At 41.3% G+C, this 27386-nt stretch overlaps 1 protein-coding gene across 4 annotated transcripts in view; it reads right to left on the bottom strand.

Annotated features, from left to right (window-relative positions):
- The window catches only part of LOC109965968 (protein sidekick-2-like), an 80656-nt gene that overhangs the window by 7427 nt on the left and 45843 nt on the right, over positions 1–27386 (bottom strand). For 2 of the 4 annotated variants that reach the window (XM_020610455.1, XM_020610457.1), the window contains exons 3-42: positions 26436–26542; positions 26030–26177; positions 23783–23916; positions 20774–20885; positions 20187–20377; positions 19846–19929; positions 19537–19731; positions 18952–19068; positions 18516–18683; positions 17988–18090; positions 17094–17270; positions 16693–16829; positions 15805–15952; positions 14518–14658; positions 13989–14170; positions 11302–11417; positions 10810–11005; positions 10628–10726; positions 10309–10500; positions 10053–10174; positions 9779–9888; positions 9320–9470; positions 7601–7838; positions 7392–7507; positions 7041–7230; positions 6469–6567; positions 5825–6019; positions 5532–5733; positions 5292–5395; positions 4939–5009; positions 4683–4818; positions 4422–4478; positions 4058–4159; positions 3799–3914; positions 3497–3683; positions 2039–2176; positions 1206–1388; positions 952–1077; positions 699–863; positions 468–608 (exon numbers count right to left, since the gene is read on the bottom strand). In XM_020610455.1, the coding sequence (XP_020466111.1) occupies positions 468–608; positions 699–863; positions 952–1077; positions 1206–1388; positions 2039–2176; positions 3497–3683; positions 3799–3914; positions 4058–4159; positions 4422–4478; positions 4683–4818; positions 4939–5009; positions 5292–5395; positions 5532–5733; positions 5825–6019; positions 6469–6567; positions 7041–7230; positions 7392–7507; positions 7601–7838; positions 9320–9470; positions 9779–9888; positions 10053–10174; positions 10309–10500; positions 10628–10726; positions 10810–11005; positions 11302–11417; positions 13989–14170; positions 14518–14658; positions 15805–15952; positions 16693–16829; positions 17094–17270; positions 17988–18090; positions 18516–18683; positions 18952–19068; positions 19537–19731; positions 19846–19929; positions 20187–20377; positions 20774–20885; positions 23783–23916; positions 26030–26177; positions 26436–26542 (5696 nt within the window). The remainder of the gene's footprint in view (positions 1–467; positions 609–698; positions 864–951; positions 1078–1205; positions 1389–2038; positions 2177–3496; positions 3684–3798; positions 3915–4057; positions 4160–4421; positions 4479–4682; positions 4819–4938; positions 5010–5291; positions 5396–5531; positions 5734–5824; positions 6020–6468; positions 6568–7040; positions 7231–7391; positions 7508–7600; positions 7839–9319; positions 9471–9778; positions 9889–10052; positions 10175–10308; positions 10501–10627; positions 10727–10809; positions 11006–11301; positions 11418–13988; positions 14171–14517; positions 14659–15804; positions 15953–16692; positions 16830–17093; positions 17271–17987; positions 18091–18515; positions 18684–18951; positions 19069–19536; positions 19732–19845; positions 19930–20186; positions 20378–20773; positions 20886–23782; positions 23917–26029; positions 26178–26435; positions 26543–27386) is intronic. The other 2 variants (XM_020610456.1, XM_020610458.1) reach the window with 1 other exon arrangement.

Raw genomic sequence — 27386 nt, 5'->3', positions numbered from 1 at the left:
AGAGTTTCTAGCAGCAGAAATGTTACCTGGGTAATTCACATTCATCAAAGCCAGCTTCTTGATACAGTGGTGTGAAAGTCGCTGGTGCTGTAGTTAAATAAAACCTCTAAGGCTGACTAATGACCTGAGCATTAAACCACTGCCAAGTCATTTATGACTGATCCTAATTGCAATACATGAACAATAATGTTTGTTCATCCACCTATTTCATCTGTTTCCCTGGTATCCTTTACGCTCATCTTTCCCCATCACCCAAACAGTGAAAGGGAGTGCAGGTAATTCATCTAGCTGTGTAAGCCTTCACACTCCCATTTTATAAAATAGACACTGGATGTGCAATCATTAAAGTGCAACTCTCGGCAGAGCTGCCCAAGAGAAGGACAGATTCCAGTTGAAAGCTTAAGTTGCAGAAACCAACAGAAACTGAGGCGCTAGCAGTGAGTTTAGCCGACAATCGTGTTTCCTACCTGAATCGGCTTTTTTGGTGTATTTTTTACTCTGGCCTCGGATGATGAGGATGAAAACAAGAAGGAGGATGAAGATAAGGCCCACCAGAGCAATCACTACCAGGAACCACCACTCCTCATAGAAGGGAGAAACCTTTTGGGCTAAAAACATAACAAATAACAGATGTCAATACATAAATAAAATATACATTGTGTCATTTTTTTTGCATTAATGAATCATTTGAAAGTAACCTGATATGGAAGGGGAGGGGGCGCTTGGGGACCCATAGCCGTAGTCATTGACTGCGATTACTCGAAAGTCATAGGTGACCCCTTCTCTTAGCATATCCAGGTTAAGAGTGTAGGATGTCACTTCTTTAGGGATGTCTTTGATAAGGATATCCCACAATCCTTCATCTAAACACAAGACAACACAAGATGCAAATACATCAACCAAGTCATCATGGAGAAAAGAACTTATGAACTGTTTATGTATCAGGCTCACCAGAGGGTCTGGCCTCGATGACATATCGTGTAATGGGTGCACGGCCTTGATCACCACTTGTCCAGTGCAGCGTGATGGCAGTGCCATAACGTGAAATAAAGGGTTCTCCAGGAGGGCCTGGGGCTCCTTGGGTAGATAATATAGTTAGACATAATTAGAAAACCTGGCATTCTATCAGGGAGGCACTCAAATATATTACTGACATGAACCTCAGAAAAAAGGCAGTATTACATCACAGCATTAGACAATCCCACCTTCTCCTGGCCCAGTAGTGATGTTAGCCTCCACCTCGGGGCCATAAGTGAGCGTTTTGGCCCGTATACGGAAGTTATAGGTGACACCATCGGCCAGGTCTTTGACCTTCATCCACAGGGGAGCACTGCCCTTCACATCTACTGTCACTATCTTACTGACACCTGGAGTGCGAGGAGAGGAGTCTGTACAGGAAACACTAAGACTCAAGATTTCTACAAGCAATAAATAGCCACGCTTTGTTCATATGAACAGGCACACTAGAGACACAGACACAACTTCATAATGACAAAGAGTTAGAAGACCAGACAGACAGACTCACAAGACAATCAGAGACATGCACATCTTTGCATATTAAACAGAAAAGATCTATTATTCCAGCAGCGTTCTAGATATACAAAAAAGAGACACCAGGACCCTTTTTAAAATAGACCGACTGATATTCCCTGTCTTTGTTGCTCTGTTCGACTTTGCTCTGGGACCATTAGTGGAGAGCCGAGGGACCCCAGCAGGCTCAGCTCAGCATTCCACCTCTGCTCCCAATTACTTGACAATCTGGTCCAGTCAACTATAGTTAGCCAGCCATTAGCCATGCTTCTCTTAGTGAGAGAGAGAGAGAGCTGGGCAAAGTCTCACCCAAAACATAAGTTTTCAGCCATGCCTTATATGTTACTTCAGGGACTATACTCATCTGTAATAGATCAGAGCACGAGCTCAAGTGGTGTGAGTTAAAAAAATATGGTAACAAGACTAAAGGTTGTAAATAACTGTCTGAGAAAGCCAGCTAAAGAATGGCAAGGCAAGGAGTTATTAGGCTCCAGGCAGAGTTTCTCACCATCAACTGGAGAGCAGGGCTCATAAACCAGGCGGTAGCCCTCAATGATGCCGTTGGCCTGCTTGGGTTCTCCCCAGGACACGTTGACCGAAGTGGTGGTCAACTCACTGAAGTGAATGAAGCTGGGAGCACTGGGTGCTTTTGGTGAAGAAGGGGGTTAAAAGGTGATGACAGCTGGATCTTTTCACAGCACTGAGACAAAACACTAAACACACACTGCAAATAAAGTGCATACTCAGCTGCCAAGCCAAAATACAGTGACCCGGATACTTCACCCTGGAGTACATGTTCATGAAAAATTATTCTGACATAAGCAGATAACTAAATTATCCCATCATTTATTTATAATTCTTTACTGCGTGAAATCCAGAAATGTCTATATCTCTTATTCTTGATGTTCTTCTTCACTATTTATGTGAGTTTTCAAACGCAACAGCAAATTTCCACATTTTTAAATGAAATATTTTCTTTTTCAGCAACACCAGGCACCATGGCGTACAGCTCAGATCAATATAAAAGAAGAAATAAAACCCTGTTTAGCAAATCAGTCACCAAAACTAAAAGTAGACACCAAAATGTGTAAAATCATTGTGTGACCTTGAACAAAAGCTGACAGCATTCCTCCTGATGACCCAACTCACATCCAGCTAAGTGTCAGGATTTAGCCACAATCCTGCATAAAATTCCCAGAAGCTTGTGCTGGCTAACTTCCCAGTATCATGTGGTGCAGAGAGCCAAAATTCCTGCTTGTGCTTTTAAGTTCTCGGCACTTTGCAACCCTTGCCAATGTCACAGCCTTCAAGGGGGTGGAAAAGACAAGAGAAATTTATATTGTAAACCATTTTTCTTTGCTGAGACAACAGAGCAAAGAGTCTTGCTAGCTGGTAAACACAGACATCTTTGTGCAATTGCAGCCAGAAAACCAATCTACTGTACATCTCTTGCATTCTTGCTCCTCCACTGTCATTAGGCTTCCACCCCCATGGAGGTCCTGGGGGATGTGTCAGGAAAACTGCTTTCTTATGTTATATCTACCTAACTAAATGTTTTAGTGAAAATGCTCTATTTCTTGGTGAATAAGATGAGCTGGTCTTACATTATTTGTCTTAAAGCCACAGTATTTCAGTTGCAGTTCACTGTCTTGCATAACATAATAAATAACGATGAAAGCATTCATCCTATATCTTTTTGTAGATGTCTTTTGGGGCTAGCATTGAGATGCAATTCTATTTAATGACTTGAAAATCACAACCAATGTACATATAATAATAATATTTTCACTGGCCAGATGACACAAAGAGACAAAGGAAAGAAAGAGGTGCATAAAGAAATGCACAACCTAAGGCTATGAATTGCTACATGCTGTTGGCAGAAGGTATTAGCAACACAATAAATGCTAATGGTCTTTTGATTAATCACACAATCTCTTGATCAACATCTGGATTTAGTGAAACTCACCTGCTTGCTGAGTGCGCCCTCTGGTGGGCAGGGAGCGGGGTCCATCCCCTGCAGCGTTAAAGGCTGATACACTGATCATGTAGGTAGTGTAGCCTGTCAGGTTTTTAAGCTTCACCCCGAGCTCTGGCAGGAACAGAGTACGCAGGCGCTCTGTCTCATTCTGGAGCTGAAACTCCCAGAAATAGATCTATTAACAGAAAGAAAAGAAAAAAGCTTCAGGTGCAGAATTCATATGTTTTTCAATAAAAATAAGAAGGGTATTATATTAAACTTGGGATGATTTTTGATAACATTATTGATACCTTGTAACCTTGTATGTCCCCATTCTGAGTTTCAAGAGGAGGAGGGTCCCATGTGACATCCAGCTGTGTGGCTGTTGAGGACTGGACCACCACATTTTGTGGAGGGGCTGTTGGGACTAGAATAAGGTACAGTGTAAATAATAACTATTTTACTAACATCATCACTTTTTATATGTTCCATATGCCTTCTCTAATATTTAAGAAACCGATTAAAGGTAAGAAGACTAACACACGCTGCACAGTGACAGAAGAAACACACCTGCCTCTCCAACAAACACTTCCTGTGGTGGGCTGCTAGGACCCTCCCCCACAGCGTTATACACACTCAGACGGATCTCGTAGCGTTTGTGCTTACTTAAATCTGCAGGAAGAGAACCCATAGCTGCTTTGTAATACAACAGTTAAGATAGAAAAGCAAGTCGCTCTGGAGAGGGACACACCTAAATGACGAAATGATGGCAAGAATCAGCTGTGGCCTCTCAGAGAGTACAGGTAAGTGGGAGGATGGCGCAGTTGCTGTGAATTATGATACGGCATATTTTCTAGAAGCAGAATATAACAGATGGCATGCAAACAAATGGAGGGTGATGGAAGAGATTCATAAAGAGAGATATAAGACTTACTATCTAGTTCATATTGGGTGAGTGAAGACTCACTCAGGTTCCTGATACTGTACAGAGCTGGAGTTTGGTTAGAGGGTTGGGGAGGGGAGGGAAAACATGGATGAGTGTTTATTTTGCAAAAGATATTGCAGATATCATTTACAGCATCAAAGCAATACTTGGATGTAAAAATAAGTATATTTAAGACTCAGTGTAGACTGCATATAACCTGAAGTAGTTGATGGGTTGCATTGAAAAAGTCAATTGAAAAAGTCAGTTCACCAGTGAGATCAGCCCAGTTTGCAGAGGGACCGTTAACTGTGCGGACAGTGAAGCTGCGTTGCTGGTCATAGTGTAGCTCCCGGTACCTCACCCTGAATCCCAGCAAAACTCCATTAATATGATCCTCAGAGGGAGACTGCAAAGTGAAAAAGTCTGCTTAATGGCCAGTACTTAACAAATAAGACACAACGAATTCCACTTTCACCATTCATTAATCCATATTTAAAACACAGTGTCAAATAATTCAACAGCGCACCTGCCAGCGGACCAGTACAGAAGTGGTGGTGTGAGGTGTAACAGACAGAACTGTTGGAGCTTTGTCTGGGGCTAGAACAGATAAGAGTTTAGTGTTTTGGTGTTAGCAACCCCACACAGCTGTGAAGGGTGATATGAGAGTGATAGGGGACAGCTTGAGAGTAAACACATGCACTATTGACACACAGTAGTCACAATGAAAATCCAAAGTCAAACATGAACGTAAATGTATGTTCATTGTGTGATTACAAACGTGTTCTTGTACAACTCCACAGAAAATGAACAGACAACGATTCTGTGCTGCTTGGTGACATGTTCGGCCCATGTCTAATCACTGCAGTCACAACTTCTTACCATCCTGTAGCGTAGTGATGGCCTCGCTCTCCTGACTGTATTCACTGTCTCCAATGTCATTGGTGGCTTTAATGCGGAACTGGTAAGAAGTGAAGGGCTTTAACCTTTACACAGAAAAAAGCACAGCTTTTATCCCGCGTGTGAAATTTGTTGCCCTGCTCATAACTCTATTTTTTGACAATGGTGAATAGCAAATAAGCATTGATGTCTGGGAGATTTAAAGTGGAGTTCCACATTTACCTGTCTACTATATAGGAGTGTGTCTCGTGGCTGACTGATGCAGAGTGGACAGTCCAGTTACTATCTGGCAGCTCTCTGTACTGGACTGTGTAGTAACGAACTGGGGACAGACCATCGCTGCCTGGTTCCCATGACAACAGTACTCTGCGAGCCTGGACTTCCTCTTGAGGCACTATGGGACGGCTTGTGGGTTGGGGCCGAGCTGAAGGACGAACACACACTCACTGTCACTTTTAAACTTAACATTTAGAGGAGAATATTTTAAATAATAGATTTTAGGCACAGCAGTTTACCTCTCTTTTCTGTTGTGACCACCAAAGCCTCAGCAGCCTCCCCCCAGCCTTTTCGTGTTTGAGCAGTGAGGCGGAATACATAAACCATTTCTGGTTTCAGTCCAGTTGCTGTGTATTGCCGTGCACTAGGACTCAGCACATCTACGGTGGCAGCATTGCTATTTGAAGAATTTTTTCTGTATGTAATCTGATAGGCTAGGAAGACAAATTCAAATCAGTACAAGGTCATGCATAAGAAAGTAGCAGCAAAAAGAAATCTCCTGCTTTTTTAAAGGAAAATTCCCAGACCCAAAGACCCAAAGTAACATCATTTGTTTAAGTCAAAGCTTAAAACTTTCTACTGCTTTGTATAAAATGTAATCACGAGCTATTCATATCTCATTGCACTGTAGCGGCACTGTAATTTTTAGCCTCCTGTTTCTTCTGTCTTATTTTATTTTTATCTTAGTTTTGTCTACTGAATTCAAATTGTATGTTTATAAAATGCTTTTCCTACTTCTGTATCTTGTCTTAATGTATTTTATGCCATATGAACAGCAGCTTGAAATGCCTTGTTGTCTAACTGTGTTACATAAATACACTTCCATTGCTTGTGTCTTACAGCAAAATCTAAGGTCATGAAAGTCTATACACTGTAAACTCACCCAGGATAATGCCATTGGGCTGAGAAGGAGGCTGCCAGATGAGCCTAACTGAGGTGGTTCTGACTTCTGGGAAGAGGATGCCAACTGGAGGCCCTGGTACTATCACACATGAAATCCACAAAATGACAGATCAGACATATTATATATAACACAAATCCACTGAAACAAAGGATAAGGATAATCACCTTTATTGGCCAAGCATGTTACACACAAGGAATTTGTTTCCGGTACAGAACCAATGGCAGCCATCTGCAGCGCCAACTCAACCGATGGCTCTAACCATGCTCTAACCATTGGGGGCAATGGGGGGGGGTTCAGTGTCTTGCCCAAGGACAGTTCGATACGTAGACTGGAGGCACCGAGATCTGAGCCTTCAACTTTCTGGTTGGGAGACAACTGCTCTACCCACCGTACCACTGTCACCTCCCCAGCTGCTTGATCAGTTCAATCCACTTGATTTAAACTGATTAGCAGCTAGTGAAATTCTCAGCGCAGAGAAATAATTTTGCATTTATTTACAGTTTCAGTGTTAACAACAAAAATAAATTGGTTGGTAAAAATGATCGGTTTACCATCATCTAGGGTCCTTTCTAGAATGGATGGTGAGCTGCTCCTTCCATCTCCTATACATGTGAAGGCTAGGACCTGGATCTCGTACAGGACGTACTTTCTCAGCTCGCTCAGCTGGACACTATGGCTGGTGCTGCCCTCCACTGTCCAGAAGAATGGAGTTGTGTCTGAGTCTTTCTCCTTATACACAACCTGATAAACAAAGGGTGCATTATACAGTTAAGTGACTTTTGAGGTGATGAGAAATTACTAAAAGGAGATGCTTTCATTCTCTTGATCTTAGTCTATTCCCTTAGTCTATGCCCATTCCCTGCAGATGATTTTGAGATGAATGGTATGAGCTGTGGAGTGACCTTATAGCCCAAGATGAGTCCATTGCGGTCAGCCTCTGGTACTTCTCCCCACCGCACTAGAATGCTGCTGGAGGTGGTGGCAAAGGCTGACACATTGGTGGGACCACTGGATGGCACTGCAGCAGGAGGTAAAGGATTGAAGTTTAGAACACTTCAAGCATACCTGGCTGAGTTTATGTTGGCATCTTTATACATATTTCCATCCTCACCAGACTCTCTGGTCCTGCCGTGGACAGGCTGGCTCCAGGGTCCAGAGCCAATGCCATTGATGGCCTGAATTCTGACCTCATACTCCATCCACTCCTCCAGGTCCTCGATAGTGAACTCTCTCTCCAGCCGGTCCATGATGACATGGGAAAGCACCCCCCCTTTAGACCCAGCCTTCGAGTATTGGATCCGGTAACCAACAAAATCTGGATTTCCATTGTACTCCCACTCAGGAAGAGGCTGAAAGATATTTTATTTTTAGTTTTTATACCCTCAGTTCATGTGAGATCAATATAAATGACATTATAACGGAGTGCATAATGAAGTAATAAGCTGTAAGAGGCTGTATTTTACAACAGTTAGGAGACACTGTCAGAAACAACAATAAGCAGTACAGCATAAGAAAAGAAATGCTCTCAGCACTTAGCACAGCAATGAGTGATTTTAATAAAATGTGGTAACACTTCAGTGTACCAAATAATGGCCCATTCACTAAATCAGTTAAATAAATCATAATGTTAACCTTGTATTTAACCATTTGTATGTCATTAAATGCTATAGTTTTTGAAAATCAATCATAAAACATGATCGCTATGCGAGGCACAAGGAAAGGTTTTTACTAGATTTTTGGTATATCAATATTGAAATTAAGCATTGTGCAAAAATTTCTCTTAAGGGTGTTTGAAATCCTCTAAAAGTCACTCAGCCGGTAAAATATAAACCCAGACTTGTTGGTTTTCAAAGCAGTATGTCTAACACTGACACATGCACCTGGTGTAGCATGACAAGTGAGCATATGAAGCTAAAGTGCTGGTGTTCTTGAAATTAATTCTTGACTCACACTAAGACTTCCATGCCATAGCAATCAAGTGAACCACACAATCTTTTAACAGTGAGGTTTTGAAAAAGACTACAATCATCAAGGTATGTCATTAATTTGTAGAGCCATATCACACAGCTAACACCCCTCTGCTGTTAAATCTAGGTAACATGCATCTTTTTTTAATCCCGCATGAGCTGCAGGAGTATCTCGGCTCAGTCTCACTTCCTGGCATTGCTCATGCACTGGCATAGTGATAATAACAGGCAGATATAGCAAAGATTACAGTGGCCAAATGCTGACACAAAAAACCAGCAATAACCAAGGACAGGGTACATTCAACATTATCAGTACCCTCACTTGTATTCATCTTATAACAAGCCGGATTTACACAAGAAGGAAAAGGTAACATTCATGTAAAAGGTAAAAATGAAGACATAAAAAGTGCTCTAAATTCTAAATTGAGGTTTTGCAGGGAGCAAAATACTTGCTTGTGAGTCAGCAGATTTTAAAGCAACTGTCACAGTGAAGGTCAAATGTTTTCATATATATTTAAAAAATAGATTTTTGTGATTTTCATGGGCACAATGATCTAGACCAGATCAAATTTTTGTAAGTCCTATGAGCAGTCCATCCAATTACTATCCCAAGGGCATTTTTCTGAATCCAAAGGGAATTTTACTGATTCACTCTTACCCAACATACCAGCGAGTAGGACAAAAAAAAAATTTAATATGTATGCAAAGGCATACCAAGATTTAGAGGAATTTTAACAGTCCAGGTCTGCTGAATAGCAACAATTTAGACAAGTTTTTTTAAATCTAATTAAAATTTAATAAAACTCAATGAACATAATACACACAGAGTCATGGTCAGTGTACAATCAACTGTGACAACTTACCACCCAGCGAAGCCACAGGCTGGTCTCACTGGCTGTACGCAGGGTTACATTTGCAGGGGAGATGTCTGGAGGGGCTTGCAGGGTTTGGATTTTCCTGGAGGGCTGACTGGGAGGACTGGTGCCCACAATGTTTACCTGACGCATTCGGAACCTGGGGAAAAACAAACCAGCTGGTGGTGGATAAACTCATGATATGCTGGTGATATAAGAAATTCTTAAATCAGATTACTATAGATTAGGGTACATAAAACTTTAATAATGGCCCAAGGGAAACAAGGCCATTGCAGTAGCAGTGAAAAGGATCTATTTATGAGTAGAGAATTGAAGAAAATAATATTAATGATAACAGTAAACTGATACATACAGATCTGAAGAAACTACACTTTGCATCTACACTGTGATGATGTGAAAACAGGTTTTATTACATATATATAAATAGACTTGAATGTGTGTGTTCACCTGTAGAAAGTATAAGGGTTTAGATTCAGGACCTCCAGTGATCTAGCATCAGGTTCATTAGTCAGCTGATGAACCATCAACCACTCTTTGTTCTCTCCTATTATACCAATCTGAAATGCACAAAGAGAACGGGGTGATATCAGCAGCTAAACAGATGAAACAAGTAAGCTTGTTGCACCAATACAAGACATTAAACAACTTGGGGGAAAGAATCATAACAAAAATAAACAAACAAAATCCAGACTGAGTCTAAAATAACTATGAAGCATCCTACCTGGGCTTCAACTTGCCAACAAGAAATTGATGTCTTGCCATCATAACCAGGTTTGAACTGTAAAGTGACAGAGCGAGCGCCGACGTTAGAGACGGCTAAATTGGTGGGAGGACCGGGCAACTCTGTGGAACAGGATAAAGGAAGGACAAATTAAAATGACATTCAAATAGTCACAGCTGTTTTGATATACCTTCATAAAAATCTGTATTATCTGCAGCCCTTTTATCGGATATTTCGAGTAAGTCAACTATTTTACCTGGTGGTACACCAGAGGAGATAGTGGAAGCAGAGAGATGACCCTGGCCCTTGGAGGTCATGGCTGCGACCTGGATTGTGTAAGTGGTGAGGGCAGTGAGCCCTGTCACCTTGTACTCCTGAGTCAGATTGGGCAAATAATGGGTCACCCGAGTATTGGTTCTGTTGAACTCCTCCCAGGAGATACGATAGCCTGGAAGAAATTAATTCCAAACAGCACAGTGCTGCAGAGTTATCACAGTAAACACAAGTTGGAGACTCATAAATTGTGTGAAGCAGAGAAGACATGTTAACATTACATAGTTATCTTTAATGGTTACCTGTGAGAACGCCATTTTTCTCCTGTGGCTCCTTCCAGCTGACTTTTAGTGAGGTGTCCAAGATGTCAGTAAAACTAAGGTGCCCCACAGCACCAGGAGCTGTACAAAAAAATAAAAACATGCAGTAAATGAACAGAAGAACAGTCTGACATTGTACAAGCAAAAACTATATATTAACTTACTATCCTCATGGGTGCGTAACCACTGAGGCGGACTGCGAGGCCCGTCTCCTGGGGTAGTGAAGCACAGTACTGATGCGTAGTATTCTGTGAACTTTTTAAGACCAGAGATGTAACCAACATGAACACTGTCCTGGAAGTTGGGACGCACTGTAACCACGGTGACCTCATTTGCACGATTGGGGTCCCATGCCAACAACTGGAAATGATGTGATGGTGACAGGATTTAAATGAGAGCTCAAAAATGCAGATGTGATCATAGCATTAATATTTTTTTAGCATTTAACAAGATGAAAGTTTTCATTAAAACTGTTCACATAAAAACATTTAGCAGCTGTTTATGATCATCTGTTTATGTTTATGATTAAGAAGTAATGCTTTCCATACAGTCCACCTCACAGCGTTACAATCAGGCCAGTCCTTGTTCAGAGATGACGGCGTGCTCTTCTACCTCTGACCACTAGAGTGCACCAGTTGACAGACGAGGCTGCTCACCTTATATCCCTGGTTGATTCCATTGATAAACTGAGGGCTTGGGGCACTCCAAGTAAAACGCACAGTCGTGGAGTTGACAGCCTCAGCTTTTACATTTCCTGGTGGCACAGTGGGCACTGATCCAGAGGAAGGAGAAAAACAATAGCGATATAGAGGTGGAGTGAGTTGGGGAAAGAGGGAGGAGGTGGGGGGGAGACAGACAGGTGGAAGAGAGAAATAGTGATGAGTTAGGGAAGGAAAAATTTGAAAATGTACGACAGGCACTTTCAGACCAGCCTCATATACAGCATGAGAATCGGGCTGATGCATGTTTTTTTTTTATTTTTGGCTCATTTGGGGAGGTGAGAACATGCCAGTCAAACCGGGTGTGAGAGCAATTGCCTCCGGCGGCTTCCAGGTAAACCCTGCAGCAGTTTGTTTGAAGTGAGCATGCCATTCTGATGTAACACCAGAAAACATTCAGGGAGTCACACATTGATGAAGCCGATTGGCCCATATTGTTCCTCGTAACCTTGTGCTACCACTGATTCTCTCTGAGTGTATTTAAATGCACATCATGATCTGTTCTTGTGCCTTTAATGGAGTGAGTGACAGAAACATGCAGTTAATGAGAGCTGAGCTACACAACATGAATGTCTTGTTCACTGTTGTTATTCACTGACAGTGACTTGGATGATGAAATTATTATTTATTTCTTGCAGGGGAAGAGAGATGGAAATAAAATGGGATGTTTGCCATACTTTTCAAGTTTTGAAGTGTTGCTCATTAACAGTGATGTTGTGTTTCTTTAGAAATGTGGTACATTTGTTTCTCTGCAGATGTAGCGGTTTTGGACCAGATCATTAACTTATTGACTGATCAGGCATCACACAAAATAAGCTGATCAGGTTTAAAGAATAATGTGTACCTGATAGAATCCAAAACCTCTGAAGCATTTAAAGTACTTTGTACTGTAATCAATCAGCCAAATGAAAGCATCAGAATTAGAAGCCGCCTTTTGACCCAAACAAACTGATGCACCTGCTCAGTGCTCAAACTATAAATGAAGCAGAAATAGAACTGATAAAGTTTACAGTTGTGGCACAGTTCCACTCCTGGACAATGGGAGCGAGGGAGGAATATGTGAATCTGAGTATGTCTGAGTAGTGTGAGATGCACAGCCGCTTTGTTAGACTAAAAGTCTGGATCAGGTAGTTGTAAGAAATAATTCATGCTGCCCAGCATTTTCTTTATAGTTTTTGCTCTATTTTTGTTTGTCTTTGTAAAGTATTTCAGAAAAGATACAAATAATATAAACTTTAAAACAATGTAACAGAGTAATATATAAAACATGTCAAATCTAATGAAGTGGAATATCTGATGATTCACCCTCTCTGAGCAGGGAGTGGAAATGAATGGGTCATAACAAAAACCTTCCAGTTTTCTTATGAGCCTTTTTGTGAATATTTAGGGAATCCGGTGTGGTGGATCTCTGTTCAGAGGGTGGATTTAATATGACAGGAATTCTGAGATATGTGCGTGTGTTAAGTCTCTCAAAGTTTTATATACAACTTAAGGAATTTAAAATCGAGCTGGAAGTCAGTGCAGCATATCTAACTGAGGAGCAGTATCCTCTTTCTTGGGCTTGTTGAAGTCTAACGGTAGCATTTTAAACTCACTGTAATCTATTAACTGACTTTTAGGAAAGCCAGTAAAGACAGAATAATGTTCTGATGAAAACAGATGCATTGGGTGTAGTCTACATGACTATGTTTAGCATCTTATCGTGTGGTGTAAAACATTGTCATCTCGTAAATCACATTCTTTCAAGCATTTATATTTTGCATTTTATTTATTTTTAAGGACAGCATTTCACAAAAAAGAAAAATGTTTGCATCAGTCACCTGGAATTTTTGGTTAGCCTCGCTGACCACAGCTTTAGTTAATTGTGCACATACTGTATATTAAAATCTGAGTGATGACAATGGCAGACTCGTGACACAGCTTTAGATGATGCCAAAGAAAGCTGCCTCAGTTGATTTCTATTCTCATAGCACATGCCGAGAAATGTAATTACTACACACATTGTGAACTTTCCCCATTGTCATATACAGTAGCTGCATAGTTTCAACACACCAAGTGATTCCAACACTTCTCTGCTCATTAAAAACACTTTCTGTACTAAATCTTTAGAGAATGAAAGTCATATTTGTCACTGTCAAATATTCCAAGCCAAATATAAGATTATGTTTTTCATCAAATCTAAAGAGATAATATGTTGAAAGCTCTGCTGTTGGAGTCTGTGCTAACTCTTTACTCCTGAGAGAGAGGTAAGGGAAATGGCTGTTGTCTTAATAACGTGTGAATCACCTTTTCAAGGTTATCAAAGGATTAAAATAAAAGCATGCTGTGGAACATACTTGTCTGTTCATCTCTTAATTTGATCATTAAAAGTAGATGATTGAATTAACTATCAGTCACAAGTTTCATGCTGCAGGCTCGACATTAGCTAAGGGACCAGCATGATGAGGCAGTAGGTAATTAATGGAATTTATAAAACCAAACAAACCAATCTCATACTTACACCAACGAAGCTACTGGGAATTTATAAATTCACAACCTGCCTGTAGGTTAATAGCAGTATTTAGATGTTTGGTGGACTGTGGGAATCCTTCCCATATGATGTAAAGCTTGTCTGATGCCCTCACCTCCTTGCAGTGTCCATTCAGTGACTTTGTGACTGTAGATGCCTCGGCCAGCTCCATTGTAGGCTGCCACCTCTATCTCATAGTTGGTCCAAATGATGAGGTCCTCTAGGAGCAGACTGGTCTGATCTGGGGTAGTGATGTTTTTTATCTGACAATCCACTGGAAGCCCAGACAGACAGTACCTGGTAACATAATTCATAGACACAGACCACACACACAGAGAGACAAAAATCTAAATATATTAGAACACAGATTCTCTGAAAAAACAGAGGGAGCGTACTAATGGAAGAGAAGCCATGCAGAGCAGTTATAAAATGGTACAAAAGAGAGGTGAAATCAGATGAATAGAAGGGACGGCATTTAATTGGCACCAATTATTCTATTGAGTGGTGAGCGAGAATGAAGCAAAATAGAGAGGAAGAAAAGGAGCCGACATAACAGTTATTATCACATCTGAATGGAATTGGCTTCTACAGACACCTATTCCTGGGAAGAAGCTAAACTGAAGAAGCTTGTCCTGGTCTTCTACCTGATGATGTAGCCCTGGAGTGGACCATTCTGGTGACTCTCCGGGGGTGCCTGCCACTGGATCATAATGGACTGATTGGTGCGGCCACTTGCGATGACTGTCTGTGGGGGGGCGCTGGGAGGCTCTTCAGGGAGAGTTAGTCTGCAGCAAGAGAAAAAAAATTAAAAGAGAGGTAAAAAAAAAGAGACAAAGAATGAAGCTATGCGTTAATTATCCTGAGTTTCTGCATATTTCCATCCCATTTCATCATAAACATCAAATCATAATAAAGCCCACTTTATTTATTTTTTAGAACAGCAAAGAAAAGGAAAGTTAGACTGTGTCTTTGTCTAAAGCATATTCTCTATAATCCTGTCCACAGAGGGACATCTTTCTGTGGCATGACAAGGATCAAAGAGGCCTTGGTGAAAATGGAGCAGCACAAGATGAGACAGTGGACTGAGAGAAAGATATAAAGGAACAAGAAAGAGAGATTCAGGCAGACTTTTCCCTTAAGTCAATTTAAGATGACATCTTGATTTCTTCCCAGTGCACAGGAGCACTGCTGTGGAGGAGATAAAGCAGTGTTTAGGATCAAAGAGGTGTGCTGCAGAGATGCCTCAGAAAAGCCCTGCACTCTCCCTGACGCTCAGTCACCCTCCTGTGGTGTGCTCTTGTCTGGGCACATTCACACAGGAATTCACCTCCGTGAATGAATGTGTGGTGCAAAAGGTGTGTGATGGGTAGTGATGGCTTTCAGCGAACGGAAGTTTCTTGCTACATAAATAAAAGCAGCCAATGGGTTGGGTTGATGCAGACAAGGTCAGATCACAGCGTGCATAGGTGAACTGAGCTAAGAATGTGTGTGTATGAATGTGTGGGGCCTTGCCTGTATGATTATGACCATTTCATCTGGCTAGTCAAGAGAACTCACTTGAGATTTGAGTCTGTGTGAAGCTTTGCCTCTTTCAAGCCTCTCAATATTTTACTCATGAAGTGCAGCAAAAACAGTTAATAGGAGGGAGTGAGATGAAGCTGGGTCAGCATACCCATCAAGTTTCTACAAGTTTCACAGTTTTTATCTTGAAAACACCTGTCCTGAAGCTAACTCATCTCTCACTCACTGGCTCCCACTGGAATGAAGACCAAAAACTGGGTTTAGAGGAAATAATCACAGGATTTTCTACTGAACTGCCAAGACAAGGGAAAGAACGGGTTGCTCCAGAGTTGAAAAAGCCCATAAAGCTAAGTTACATAGACAACGGCAACATTTTTAATATTCAGCAGATGCAGAACAACAGCACCCACCGGTCAGTCTCCTTGCTGAACTGGCCCCTACCCACGTCGTTGACAGCACACAGGCGAAACTGGTATGAGCGCGCTGGGATAAGGCCACCAACAATAACCCCAGTAGACTCTGGCTCAATGTTGGCCAGTAATACTGTCCAAGGGGCATCTGAGATGGAGAAGATGCACATAAAGACAGAGCTGTGAGCAATAGCAGCTGAACAGTAAATGACCTTGTGAGAGTATTAATAATCTTAAGAAAAAACTCTTCAGCACTTGCACACTCAAATTTGAATATTGTTATTCCTGACTATTATTGCATACCACTGTTTCATTTTCGGTAATACGATTGCAGCTACTGATAAAAAAAACAAACAAACATTAATTTTCTATACGCTGCCCCTAAAAATCAGATTGAAATTCAATTATCAAAAAACCAAATCCCATCTTCATCCACAGATTCATTTTCTTCTTAATGAGGTGTCATCTTCTGAGTTATCCTGAGCTTCGATGACGAATGGTTGAATGATTTACTCTCCAAGGCTGAAGGCATGTGTGCTTTATTAAATTATCAAGCCAGAAACCAACAAACAAACAAAAAAGATAAGAGTATCGGACATCAAAACAATTTGGTTTCCATGATCATTTGGAAGGAAGTGTATAGGTAAGGCAATTGAGTTTTACTGATTGCAAAAGGTAAAAGAGGATGCAACTGACAATTTTAAGGACAGAATGGAAATGTAATATAATTAGAGAGATAGCAAATGAGTTCTTCCTGGGAGAAGAAGTAATAATATTGCCTTTAAAATGACTAACAAGAAACAACGAATACATTCATTTTTGAGCAACATGCATTTTTAATGGTGATGCTGGTGCCCTAGTGATGGGGAATCACACAAAACCACTCACTGTTTTCGGAGACTTCAAGGATGTAGCGAATGAGGGGGCTGTTACCATCAAAGGCCTGGGCCCATGTCAGGTTGATGGCCCTCTTCTCTGTGCTACTCAGAACTGCTATGGGGTTTTCTGGAGCATGGGGCAGTTGCCTATTTGTTCATGTAGGTGTGTGAGTGATGGACAAAGAGTTAAAAAGAAACAGAATCAGAAAAACAGCAAATAACGGAAACAGCCAAACTGAGAGCTTTGTAGTGTAAATACTAGAGGGGTTTGATGGATTAGAGAAGAGAGTAGTGATAAACCACAACAGTGGAGAAAACATCCATCAATCATGTCCCAGTCAGACAGAAATAAGGAAACAAAATACAGACAGTATGATAAGACAGGGGAGACATGCAGGCTAATATGCAGACCTGACTCTGAGGTGAGCGCTGCGAGAGTCATTGCCACCCACTGAGGTCACCCTGCAGGTGTATGTTCCGATATCACCCGACCACGTCTGGGAGATGTGCAGGGTCCCGTCAGGATCCAGTCGAAGGCGGGGTGACGTGTTCACGTCAATCACTGAGCCACTCTTCTCCCACACATACCTGGAGGTAGTAAATGTAAGTGTAGTACACACATACAGTATACTACATGAACACACACACACACACTCACACATTAACACTCAGTGTTGTGACAGTAAATCCATTTGGTTTTTGTCAGGTCATTCAGCAAAACACAGGAGGCGCTGGCATCAATGAAAAGCCTTGTGAGGCTGATGGCAGGACTTGTCCTCCATGCATTTCCCTCCCTGTCACATACCCAGCTGCATGTATGGAGCCCCCCATATCCACATGCACACACACATGCACACAGTAGGAGCTCCTGTGATTAATTGCGACTGGTTATGCTCTCCAGCTAATCTCCTCTGTGCTTCGTTTAATTAAAGGCGCTGTCTGAAGTTATTACTCTGTTTACATATTCATCTGTTTACCCCGCAATCTGATCAATGCTGTGGGCCCACAGGTGACAAGAACTCTAATCACTGGGCTCCATAGACATTATTTCACTCCCTCTGAGACAGATACATGTACACACTCTCTCATGCTTGAGACTGTCTGAAGTGTAAGTGATAGCCTAATTCCTCCAGCCTCCAAATCCTCCATAGGAGGTCATCTTATGGCGGATAAACACTACAAGATCTCTTGCAGATTTCATAAATGAATTAAGTACAACATTGATACCCAAGCTTGTTTTCTAGATTGGAATTGCATAAAGAGATTGTAAGTGACGTAAGTGTTACAGGCAGATGCCATCATCACCTGACAGTGACGCTGGGATCATGGGTCACACCACAGGTCATAACAGCCTTGGTTCCTTTGATGACACTCTGGTCTTGTGGTGGTTTAGTGATGCGGGTTCTTGCTGCAAATACACACATATTACTCAAAGATGGCTCACAGTGAGAAACTTTACTCTACTTGGTTCCATCATTCACTCAATGTCTTTCAGTAACAGGGTGAATCATAAGTATTTTAAACATGTGGAATATTTTGCCAGGCTTTCAAGGACTGGTGATAGGAGTTAATGCCACAGAGAATGAGTACATGTTTGAGTCATTAGACTATATAGTCAATATCTTGGCAGTGACCTTCAGGAACCAGGTACTTAGTGCATCAACAAGTAAAGCCATGGATTAAAAAAGATTGATGCTTTTTTTATTATCCAAAGGTTTTGCTTGGTCTCATATTTTGCTGCATTTTTCACATGTGCTGGACAAGGTAGAAAATTAAGATGATGCAAACAGTACAGATGATGTACAGAAAGTATCCATTTTCTGGTATGCTTACCCCAGACCACTAGGTCAGCTGAAGCCTCATCAATGCCCCTGGAGTTACTGGCCATGCAGGTGTAGGTACCAGCATCAGACAGGTGGGAGGGGCTGATTAGCAGACTGCCTGACTCCAGCAGAGTGAACCTGAGCAGCTGGACCGAGCCACTGGCCAGGACACGTTCACCTGCAGGAAAGGGTGAAAGTGATGGATGGTGTGGGATAGGGGATGAGAGAAAAAAGGGGGGACAGAGACAAAGAGAGATTACAGTATTGGAGAAGTGTCAGGGATAACAAACTGGTGGTCAAGTGATGCAGTGAAAGGAAAGGACTAAAGGCTTGTTAGCAGAAAATGCAAATTCTGAATCCTTTCCACAGCGCTTGTCTAACTTCAACAAGTCTAAAAGCAGCATGATGAGCCATCCCTCAGAAGCTCATGCTGTTGGCCCACGCACCTTTCTGCCAGGTGATGGCTGGCCGTGGGGCTCCGGAGGTCTCACAATGTAGAATGACTGACATACCGTCAATCACAGCGCTGTCAGAGGGGCCAGCTGTGATGTTGGGAGCGATACCTAGGAGGGAACAGGTCACACACACACACACACACACACACACACACATGTACACAAACAAAATCAGGTAATACAGAGGTGATAATGAGCAACATAAACAGCTTTCTCCTTAATAAAGCAGACGGCTCAGAGCTTAATAGATCTGACAAAAGGGGCGGCTGTCAGGTCTCATTGTCACGGACAGCTCTGAGAATCTGACAAGGTGCCTCTGTCATTTTGCTTTTGCTGCACATTCTCTGATTCAAAAATAACCAATAATTGCCCGAGCATCCAAGGTGACAAATCTGTCACTGCAAAAAGATACATAGATAGAAGAGTGTAGGCGAGACAGAGAGAGGGAGAAAAGAGATTAGAATTAAGAACAGAGAGGATTTAAGAATAAGGAAGGGAGAGAACAGAGGGGGGATGGTGAGCAGAATTAGGCAGCAAATGTGCAAATGGCATTGAGAATTTTTCAAGGGGACATACTAGTAACAGCTAGGTAGGTGTTTGTTTGGATCTCTCCTGCAAGATTGCGTGCAAAGCACTGAAACATCCCAGTGTCATCTGGCAGGAGACCGTTGATCTGTAGACTGCCTCCTACCAGCACCCTGTACCTGGGTATTTTCACCGGGCTGATGGGCACTGCATCTTTATACCACACTATGTCTGGCTGTGGTGTGCCTGCAGAGAGAGGAGAGGATTTAATTTTTTACCCTTGTCACTGTGACCCTTTTGTTCTTTTGATCCTTTTTTCATCCTTCCTTGGTCTTTCACAGGAAAACAAGCATCACTAACCTTGTGCTTGACAGGGAATATCCACAACCTTCTCCATCTCTGCACTGATGTGACTTGGTGGCTCTTTTACAAACAGAGGGTACTCTGTATCAAAGATGAAGATGCATAAAACAATGCTCTATAAAAGCCTTTAAAAGCAACTTGCAAATCAACTGTGTGTTTTATCTCGACTCTTTGCTGGTGAATTAAGCATTTGTACCAGTCTAACAGCAACTCACATACTGAAATATAACATGACAACATGTTCTCTCAGCACCAGGGTTTGTAGCTTATGCAATATTTGTATATTTTAGGCTCAGCTGCTCTGTGCAAGGTTAAAGAGTAAGATTTGGCTTATTTACCAAGAACATGCAGGAAGGCCCCAGCAGTGACTGAGGGGATGCTGCTACTGCGGAGTGATGCCTCACATTCATAGTAGCCACTATCACTGACTGCAGGCAAACTGATGACCAATCTACGGCCAAAATCTCGGATCCCTGTATTGACCACTACCCCGTCTTTCCTCCAAGTAATACTCATTTTGACAAGAGGTCTGGAGGACAAAGAGATGAAAAGGAGAAAAAAGAAAGAAAGAAATACCAAGCATGGTTTTTAATACAGATTCATATTCTGTTTCAAGGTTACAGAGCATTGAGGCAGCAATGGGATACATCAGTCATTCTGATTAAGTCTTTGAATCGAAGATAATAGTCAGAATTTTGGAATGGAATTGCGCAAGACAGGGGGAACAGAGTGAAGCCTTGAGTCAAAAGGTAGACTTGAGGAGAGGTACACAATGAAAGTTGAACAAAATTGTGAACAGATAAAAAAAATGTCAACAGTTACAGCAAATCACAAAATATCAGATGTGGAGGTCAGATGATGTGACAGTTTTGACAGTGTTTGCATCTTTAACTCAGTATTCATGACTGTTTGTGTAAAAATATACCTCGCATTGGCAATGCATTCCATAATGGCTTCGATTCGTCCCACTGTTACACTGGTGTTCTTTGGGGGGATAATGATAGAAGGGGCAATGGGGTCTGCAGGTCCTCCTACATCTATCACACACAGGAACACATACATATAAACAGAAAAAGCAAAAAAACATCTATAAACTATATACAGACTTCAGAATAAGCCTATACGTCTGACTGATATAGCCAACTGTGAATAGATACATAGAGACTGCCAATCTGCCACTACAGCAGGTATCACCCAACTATTAACACCCCTGTCTTTACTTCAGATCTGTTTTCTAGTGCACACAGCATTTCTTGTGCATGGTGTTAGCCCAGGTGTTAGAAGCCATTATGTAGCATAATTGAGACAAACACAAAAGGCGATTAAATGCAGCACCATCACTCACAGGTTTCACAGAGCCTCCAGCCAACCATCGATTCACTGCCCTCAATCAGTGATCTCTCTATGAATCTGATCTCTTTCTTCCCCACCTCTCTGGAGTATGTGTACAGGCCGGTGCGTTTGTCTGACTGATTGTACAGTATGTTTTCAGTGCATTGCATGAGTGTATCGTTTGCATGTATATTTGTTTGGGGGTGCCCGTGTTTGTCCATTGGTGATTTTTTTCAGGGCTACTCCAAGTTATTACAGTGCCATTTTAAATCACACCCTTGTGAGGCCCATTTTTATAGGATCTCAGCAGTGTAATGACAAAGTTTCCTCTTCAAACACTGTCTGAACATTGGAGCAACCCTCCTCTTGGTTAGTGTTTGTTTCTGCTCCCCATTTGATTGCTTCAGGTCCAGTTCTTTATTTGTGCAGCTTGAAATCATGATTTTATTTGCGCTACAATTTCACAGTTCAATCTATTAAATAAGGTGCATTGCAATATTTTAACAATTTACCATGTGAAATGAGATCTTTGTTGGGATCCCATGCAAGTAAATGTATATTAATGTATGGTACTACATGAGACTGAGGTTTATTTCTATTACAACATTTGTTGATCAGTGTAATATTTGCTGCCTAATTCACAGGTGAGATTATGTGAAAAGCCTGACTGTTGTGAGATAATCACCACTAATATTTATCATCTATCAAGAGACAGAAAATAAGTGTTTACTGAGCTCACTAACATGTAGTGGTATAAATAGTAATGAAACAAATTATGAATGATTTATTGATTATAGCTGTTGATACACTTATGTTGAAGCTGTTAAAAATGTGTCAGCCACTGCTTTTGTGTGAATTTGTCCTCTTTTTAAATGCTTTAGAAATATGTGTAAAAACCCAAACCCAACTGATTTGGTAAATTACATTAAATTTTATAAAATGTGCCTGGATATGCTCTCTATGTTTGCCACTGACACAACAAAGCTGAATCCATTTCACTTGTCAAAGAACTCATTTTATTTTCTAGAAGATATGGTTGGTTTCTTGGCAGACACTAATTAATGTATTGCAGTTCATAAACTCTCAGTGTTGAGAATACCTCAAGTGTGTAATCTTCTAATTAAATGGGGAAAGTAAACAACGTTGTGACCTGCATAGAAAATTCTCCCTACTAATATCACCACATTGTTTACATTTGTCTGTGACCAAAGAAATTTGTAAACCCAAGTCAACTTTAGTCTATTTCACACTCTAAAGAATTAAACAAACAGCAAACTGTCTGCCCACTTACAGGATTACCCAGTGTCTTTATGCTTTTCACTATTAGAATCAACTCCATCTCATTTGTATACTCCCTAAGAAACAATACGCCTCCTCTGCTGCATATCTTTGTCTTTTCACCACAGAATTGCTAAAATGAACAAATGCAGCTGTAAAAAAAAAAAAGAAACAGAAGAAAAAAATTCCTTATTGAATTTCAAATGCAAAATGCAGTTGTGTGATCTGCAAAGTCAGATTCGGTGATGTTCAGGGATATCTGCTCCCCACAGACTGCTGTGTCATGCGTATTGAGCACTGATTTACAAACACCGCATTAACAATATGATGAGCAGATGCTGGAGTGAGCAGAAAGTCAATATTAATAATGTGCTGCTCCACAGTGAACAGGGTAAAATCCTCATATGATAGTAAAAACCCCCATCAAATAAAAAATATGAGTCATAAGACAACCTGGGATATCATTTATCAAAGGTTGTTTTATATGTGGTATAAAATATTATCATAGAGTAAATCTTATCCTTAGAGCCAGTTAAATGGAAAATACATTCAGTGGCCCCTTAAATTGGCTGGTAAGCAGAGAAAAACTGCTTTTATTTAGATTAAATAAAACAGTAGGTGGGAGGAGATGCTTTAGCTTCAGATAAACACTAATGATCTGACACATAACCATGCTTGTGTAAGCAATGCAGAACTTTATTTGAAGTTGTGTTTTGTTTATACATGGTCGGCCTTCTAATCTGATGTGTGTTTGTGTAGGGTGTCATTATGTTTAATCATACCCCGTTTGCTCCATGTCATTTTCATAAATCTGTTTTTTTGTGAGGAGTGATTAAGGTTCTCTTTATGGAGCCATACATCCAGATACTGCTGGAGCTCCACGTAAAACACGCTGCATGACTGGAATCCACTGATCAAGCCAGAGGTTAGAGGAGCACAGGAAGAGGACAGCTACATTTTTGTTGCAGAGGTAATAGACATGATTATGTTGGACAGAGAAAAAAAAACAGCAGGAAGAAGTGATTTAAATAAAGGACAGGCAGTAGAGGGTGCTCTCTGTGTTTCTATTGTCCTCATCTGAGCCACCTGTTGTGTAGCTACTGTCTTGACTAAATATGTGTGTTCAAGTGATGAGCTGAGAAAAAATATAATGAATAAAAATTTTAACTACACTTTCGTCTGTGACAAGCTGTTAATGCAATCTGCTGATGACACAATCATTCTGCTGGTGAGTTGTGTCTTTCCTTGAGCTGGAGAGCAAGTCTGTTGCTTCAGTGTGTATACATGTGCACTAGCGTGTGTGTGCGTGAGTGTGTGTACTCACTCTCCACTGTGAGTGTGATGGGCTGACTGGTTTTGTTCTCCCCATTCTTGTCATTAACTGCCTGGGCGTAGTACCGCCCTGCATCAGGGGCCACCGTGGATAAGATAACCAGCGTGTTGTCCAGGGTGATGGCACTGCACACACAAACACACATCCCCAGTCAGCAGGCATCTTTTCCAAAATGTATCCCCACACACCAAACCATGCACACATAAACAAGCACACAGACACACTCATAGCATATGATATGATATGATATCGTATCGTATCATATCGTATCATATCATATCATATCATATCATATCTGTTTCTGGCAGCCAATCAATCCAGAGGTTAAAGTGATATATAGGCCCACATACACTCATAAATTATACTTGAAAAGAAGCAGACAAAAATATTTATGAGTCTTGCCACCTTCAAGGTGCAGTGTCTTAAAGGAATAGTTCATAATTTATCTCACCAGCACAAGGTTTACTGTCATTTTAAAACGTATAAATCCAGTGGGCTCATATTAGAGTGGTCTTGTGAGGCTTTGTAGACCAGTCCTAATTTTGTTTATGGAAGCATTTACTCAGTTGACCTTTTTTTTTTACTCTTAAAAGAGAATTAGTATTATTCAGACAAATTACTGTAATTGGTCTTATGGTGGTGCAACTATTGAACTTTGTCTCCATATTTAAAGTACATTTGTGAGATGTGAGCCTCAGCCAGAGTCCATCTGTGTGCAACTTGGCCCATTATATAGAAATGAATAACTGTCATAGTCTGATACTCACAAGGTGGGAAAAGAAAGTCTCTAATTTTGCAATAACAAATATACTTATTTAAATGACCTGTCAAACTCACTGTAATGTATTGTATAAACACAGTGTTAGCTTGGTTGATCTATGGAGCATTTCATGGCATGGTAGACAAACTATAAATAAAAAGGATGAATAAGAGTAAAAACTAGACTTATCTACTAGTATAATTTCCAAGCTGTCCATTAGCTTACTTCTTTGTGACTTCTGTGGCCCAGCAGCCATGAAATTTGCTGACTGTTGGTTAGGCTGATAGTTTTGAACATCTGAAAAAGGGCCATTAAATGAGAACTGACGCTAAGCATGGAGACAGATTAGGCTCTTCGTATCTGCAGGGATCTGCCTGACTGGTGCAGGATAAACAGACACACTCCTGGACAATTAGGAGCTGTGGCTTTCACCAAGTCAACAGACACATACACAAACACACAAACACCAATATAACCACATGACTATGAATATCAATGTAGCCTGACACAAAGCGAGCAAACAAGCGGCAAATGCAGAGTGTTGTCAGTGGCTCTCATTGTCACAGAGCAAAGCTTCAGTGCTTCTCTTCTGATAAGAGTTAACTGTATAGTAACCAGCTCTGGAATTGGTCAAACATTCATGGGAGGGGTTGAGATTTTTCTTAAAATTTCCCTCTGTGCTTGAATTGTGTTTGTGGAACTCTGTGGGGAGAGGACACATTCTCCATTCTTAAAGCAAGAACACACATGGCAAAAGTCTTTGTGACAGGTACAACACAGCAGAGCTCACTGCTGAACAATAGATGAGGAGGTGGATTTTCAGGAATGGTGCACTGCCTGCGTCTCTTTGTCTGGATAGCAAAGTTAGTGATCACCATTGCTAAGCGTTTCTTCAGGAAACTGCGTCCTGAATAGACATGAATCCAACAAACAACAAAAAAAAGCAGTCACACTCATACTCACATTCAGAGCATAGCCCTTACAGACACAGTCATTCACAGAACTCCCACTGTACACATACCACCTCACACAGATTCTTACTAAATGCACATATGCATACCCTCTCACATACAGATCCACTCACTCAGAGACATATCATCAATTGAAGCCTTTTGTCCAGTTTTGTCTAATTGGTTCCCCTGCTGCCTGCTCTGTCTCTAGCCTTCAATCATCCTGCCAGTAAAATCAATAGGGGCAATATAATAACCCACTTTATCACTCAGGGGTGATTCAATGATGAACATAGGGCCTGCACCAATATTTGTTCATCAACTATTCTGCACCATGCTGTGTAGGAGATATAGAGAAATTCTGTGTTTTGTATTGAACTTCTTGGAGTTATCTGAAGTAAAATATATTCTGCTTCAGCAGCTCTGCAGCAGCATCTCATATATGAGAGCGCTCGCCAAATACACAAAAAGTGTACTGTAGTAAATTCACATTCTGCTCAAACCAAGCTGAGGTGAGTGTAGACTTACATACGGCTACTGGAGGGAATCTTACGCCCATCTCTGAACCAGGTGATCTGTGGCCTGGGGAAGCTGTGTATCCGTGGTGCATGGATGAGAGCACCTTCACCCTGGGATACAGTTTGAGTCCTCTCACTTTCCACAAATCCACCCATATCTAGCAGACATAGAGGAAAAAGAATGTGAGATGGAGAGACAAGTAAAAATGAAAAATGAGTGCTAGAAAAGAACATGTTAGAAATATTTTTTTTTTAAAAAGACATCATTTTTACCACATTTTGTACCTTTTTCAAAAGCTAGGCTCCTTTACTCAGTGACTCATCCACATATTGTGCATGACAAGCCTTTCACAAAAACAGCATCCTTCCTCTACTCTGTCAAATTTGGGGATGCACTGAAAGAAACCAGCACTTACAAGCAACATGCACTTCAGTACTGCACTGCATTATAGCACCCACTCGGTTTCTAACAATGCAGCGGTAGTGGCCAGCATGTGATCGGTCCAGTGAAGGGATCAGGTACCTAATGGGCACACAGGATGCATTAGTCTTCATCAACATGATAGACAGCGACATTTGTCATCTTGCCACTTTTATCCTCCATATTCAACATACTAAATTAATCAAGATGTTTCACTGGACACCTGAAACACAATTTAAATGACATTCCACTTAGCTATAATACATGAATATTCTAAATTAGGAATAATAGAAGAGCGTTGAAGAATGACAGTAGATAGTAAACTAAATTTAGAAGAATATAATTTTAAGGCAGAGACAGTTGAATTCCTGAGTGGCAGAATTCACAAAACCTCATTGTTATCTTATATCTTCAGTGAGTCAAATCAAACCATGCAAGCACCTATTACATGTTAGACCTGGGCAGCCATAGCTCCATCTCCCTCATGTGCATTCATGTTAAATGGTGTGTGCAAAATGTTAGCTGGATAACCCCAGAGCTGAGTCTCTTTTAATTGGTGTGCTATAGCCACTTAGGAGTGTGGAGGCCACCCCTGTCATGTTCCTCCTGCACTGCAATTCGGGGGTGGGGGGTGGGGGCTCTGATTAAATGGATTCCACTTCTCCTCTTTGATCAGGCCTGGTGAAGAATAACAAGCAGAGGCCGGGTCTGCAAGGCAGACCCACATACCGAGCCATGTGAGAGCACAGCCAAATGCTCAGTAAAGACAAGGAAAGAAGAAGAAGATGATGAAGGGGGGAAAAGGGGAGAGAGGATGTGAGAAAGGGAGATAGACAAGGAAGGGAGGAGAAGGTGTGTATAGGGAAGGGGGAGGGGGTGGGCAGTGACAGCAATCAGGCAATGCCACCTGAGAGTGTCTGTTCATGTCTAGGGGTCTAGTCAGACT

This window comes from Monopterus albus, unplaced genomic scaffold (assembly GCF_001952655.1).
Source record: "Monopterus albus unplaced genomic scaffold, M_albus_1.0 scaffold105.1, whole genome shotgun sequence".
Taxonomy (NCBI): domain Eukaryota; kingdom Metazoa; phylum Chordata; class Actinopteri; order Synbranchiformes; family Synbranchidae; genus Monopterus; species Monopterus albus.
This window is presented reverse-complemented; position numbering and strand designations above follow the sequence as displayed.